At 35.5% G+C, this 4,204-nt stretch overlaps 1 protein-coding gene across 1 annotated transcript; it reads left to right on the top strand.

Moving 5' to 3' along the window:
- Positions 1 to 2,579: 2,579 nt before the first annotated feature.
- LOC127114596 (uncharacterized) lies at positions 2,580 to 3,194 on the top strand. Its single transcript, XM_051046646.1, has 2 exons — positions 2,580 to 2,648; positions 2,769 to 3,194. The coding sequence occupies exons 1-2, from the start codon at positions 2,580 to 2,582 to the stop codon at positions 3,192 to 3,194; spliced, it is 495 nt and encodes a 164-aa protein (XP_050902603.1).
- Positions 3,195 to 4,204: the final 1,010 nt, after the last annotated feature.

Below are 4,204 nucleotides of genomic sequence, written 5' to 3'. Positions count from 1 at the left end.
TGGGCTTTTTCTGACGCGTTATAGTCCATTTTGACACCTTTAAAAGGGGATTTTTTGCACTTTCACAAGGGTTACAAAATTTGGAGATTGAAGAACGATTTTAAGGGCACAAGTGGAGATTTTTAGAGCATTTGAAGTCATTGGAGACAATCACTTAAAGGGTTTTCTCATGTTATTTTTATCTATCAATTTTCGTATTGTTAATTTCACTATGAGTAGCTAAACTCCTCTAGGTTAGATTGTGTTAGGGTGAACATATATTTATATTGTTGGATTCTGTTGATTTGACCATTGATTGAACCTATTGATCTAAATATTATTCAATTGCTTCTTGTTCGTAATGCTTTTTATGTGAGATACTCTTTTAATCTGATTTTGGGTACATATGAAATACTGACCATTAGTTTATGTGTTAGACCTAGGGCAATTGTTGTACTTACGTTGGTTGGATAGGTATAAGAGATCTTGAGCAGTGGCATAGAGAATGAATATTCTATACATCGTCCAAACCTGCATACGTTGGCGGACTAGGAATAGAAAGCTCTGAGTAGTGGTTAATGAGTTATTTCTTGAGAGATCGGCTATAATATTTTTGTTAATTTGTCGTGGGGTTATAGTGAATAAATTATTCATATAGGGCATCAAACATCAACAATAGAGGAATAGGGGATTATGGAACACAATTTGATCGCTTTCGTGATATTGTTTACTCGTTTATTTACTTTTCGCATTAAAACTCGACCCCCTTACTAGTTTTTATACATTGCACACATTTTGTCTCGCTTGGAGGAATTTTCTTTAGATTCGATCTTTTTATTACTTCGACATTATCGGTACACTTGCCGAGAAGTCATTGAGTTTTTGACACCATTGCCAGGGACTATTGATTTTTCAACAAGGCGACGTTTGTAAAATTGTTTTTATTTTTAGTCTTTTTAATTTTTGTTTTAATTTCTTGTTTATCATAGTGCTCTGAGGTATTTTCTGTTTGTGTATGCGCAGTTCAGGATCACATTTACTTCCATTAGATCCAGAAATTGAAAGACTTGCACGTGCTCTCAAAAAATTAGTTAGTAAAGTAGCTCTAGACGGAGGAATACCAGAAGAAGAGCAATTATCAAGTTCTTCCAACTCTGAAGAAGAAGTCATGCCAGTTGCACAACCCCTCACTATGGGGGAGTACTGTAAACGAATTGATGAAGAACAATTTTCTAGGGGATTTGTACCGGCAGACCCTGCTAACTTTGGTATTAAAAATTATGTACTTTCAGGTTTAAGAGAAAATTTGTTTGACGTGAACGCGATTAGAGACCCATGGGCGCATCTTGCACACTTCTATGAAGCACCTTCAATGTGAAAACCAACTGATGTCACTGAAGACCATGTTAAATTGAGGTTGTTTGGATTCTCACTGATTGGAAGGGCGATGGTTGATTTTCCTTCCGAATGAAACAATCCGGACTTAGAAGGAATTGAAGGAGAAATTCCTTGAAAGATTTTTTACTACTACTCAATTTACCGAGCACCGAGCAGAAATTGTTAATTTTGAACAGTAGGAAATTGAGTCACTTTATGACGCTTGGTAGAGATTCAAACTTTTGTTGCGCAGATGCCCGAATCACAACATTAATAATATGGAGTAGATGCAAAACTTCAATAAAGGTCTCAGGAGTCAAACTCACATGTTCTTGGATGATTCTGCGAGAGGTACTATCCGCCAAATGACCGAACCACAACTAAAATACCTCATTGAGAATATGTGTATGAATGAATATCGTTAGAAAAGTGAAAGGTAGGTCAAGCTTGAAACAGTGGGCACACCTAAAGGTATGTTACCTCTTGATACCCATACTGCTCTTTTAGTTCAAATTGAATTGTTGAATAAAAAGCTAGTTGAAGGTAGCTTAGATAGAGCTAATGTGAACCAGGTACAACCACTTAGGTGCGATTTTGTGGAGGAGAACATGCAAATGGAAGGTGTTCATTGGGAGGAACAAGTGAGGAGGTCCAGTTTGCTAATTTTCAAAAGAACATACCGTATTCCAACACATACACTATGAGTTGGAAAGGTCACCCAAAATTCAGTTGGAATAATAATCAAAATTCAAATGTCAACCAAGGGATGCAACAAAACCAACAAGCTCTGTTTAAAAGGAAGTCATCACAGTTGGAAGAGACCTTGTAGAATTTCATTAAAGTCACGCAAAGTAACTTTGATCATGTAACTAGAAACCATGAAATTTTGAGTAGAAATCATGATGGGTCAATCAAGAATTTGGATACTGAGATTGGTCAATTATCTAGACAAATAGTTGCTTTACCAAGCTCAAGTGCAGGATTCAATGGTAACACCATTGATAATCCTAACAATGAAACATGCAAGGTTGTGAATACGGATTTTGGGGTAGTTACTAAAAAGGATAAAGCTGAAAGAGTTCAAGAGGATGAGATCGAGAAAAAAGCAAGGTAAAATTGAAAAGTACGAGAGTGTAAACCAAGGGGACAAAAAGGAAAGAGGAGTATCAATTGATCAACTCATAGACAAAAACTCGCCTTGGAAGAGAACAAAGGAGAAAATCATGAATGAACCGAACCCACTTTTACCAGACAATATAAAACCACCATATCCCATCATTAAGAAGAAACTGGTACATGAGGATGAGGCTGGAATGTTTGAAAAATTTAAAAATATGTTGAGATAAATTCATATAAGTATCTCTTTTTATGAAATTTTAGAGTTAATTCCCAAGTTTGCTAAGTTTATGCAGGTATTGTTGAAAGGTGGAAAGCATAAATTGGCTCAAGAACAGGTCAACATGACAGAAAAAAAGGAGACGATTGAACTGTCGGAAGTTCCACCAAAGATGAAGGATCCAAGGGAGTTCAACATCACTTGCACCATTGGTGGGTTAAAAATCCCACATGCTTTATGTGACTTAGGATCGAGCATCAATGTTACGTCACTGAGAAAATTTAAGGAATTGGATATCAGAGAGATTATATCGAACAATATGACACTCACTTTGGCTGATTCATCTGTGACTCGTCCACTTGGTATTGTACAAGACATGCTAGTTCATGTCGATGGTTTGAACTTCCCTGTAGAAATTGTGGTGATTGACATGAAAAAAATGATTCAGAAGGATCACTTATTCCCGGGCATCCATTCTTGGCAACCAGGAAGGCAAAAATAGATGTGGAGACATGTGAGTTAACTTTGAAGTTTAATAAGGAGAGGGTGGTTTTAATGCATATCAATGGACACCGTATGTGGAAGATCTAGAAACATGATATCAATTAGAAGAGAAAGGTAGTGAAGTTCACAAAAGAATGAAAAAAGAAGTTTTCAGCGGCGTAAGGGTGTCCATTGCGCTTAACATATTTTGAGCATTGAGCGTCAAGCTATTAACGGAAAAGAAGTGATGGATGGCAGGCAACCCGTCAATTTTAATTAGTTTTTTTTTGCAGAATTTACTTTCTTTTTTTCATGAGCATCCACACGAGAAACTAATTACTCAAGAATAACCTTTCCATGAAGATCCATATTGTCTTTAATAAACAAGTTTGTAGTTGTTTTATTTCTTTCAGATTGCAAGTTTAGCACTTTAGCATTGAACAAATGAATTAAAAGAAATTTGATCATCACAATATCAACTAGCAACTTGAAGGTGAATGATGAGAAAAGAGTCAACAGACTTGTACTCAACCTACAGATACCTCATCTAGTAAGGTTTGAGCTAAATATTTCGATTGTTCACTTTTCTTTCTTAATAAGTGTATCAATGCATTATTCTCTTATCTAGTTTGATCTTTTTTCGATTAAGTTATCTGGTTTGACCAACACACACTGAGGAATTTTTTTGTTTATAACTTTGAGCCTTTGTAAACGACCTTGTAGTAATAGGTATATCGATTGCTAACCAATTTGAGCATAAGCCTTTCTTTCAATGACATAGTCTAAAGTTCTTAGCCATATTACTTGAAATATATTTTCTTTCCACCCTCTCTTTGGAGTTAGGTAGAAGTATAATTCCTAAAGAATATGAAAAAGATTAAGTTTGGGGTTTCTCTTAGAAGTGAGCAAAGTTTTAAGTTCGGGGTTGGGGTACTAGAGAATATGATCCAAAATTAAAAAATTATTGTGAAAAGAAGTGGAAAAAAAAGAGATACTTCTTCAAAAAAAATGAATGAGAAAAGAAAATAA

The sequence above is a fragment of the Lathyrus oleraceus genome, chromosome 1 (assembly GCF_024323335.1).
Source record: "Lathyrus oleraceus cultivar Zhongwan6 chromosome 1, CAAS_Psat_ZW6_1.0, whole genome shotgun sequence".
NCBI lineage: Eukaryota > Viridiplantae > Streptophyta > Magnoliopsida > Fabales > Fabaceae > Lathyrus > Lathyrus oleraceus.
The sequence above is the reverse complement of the archived record's forward strand: the minus strand, read 5'-3'. Positions and strand labels throughout refer to the sequence as shown.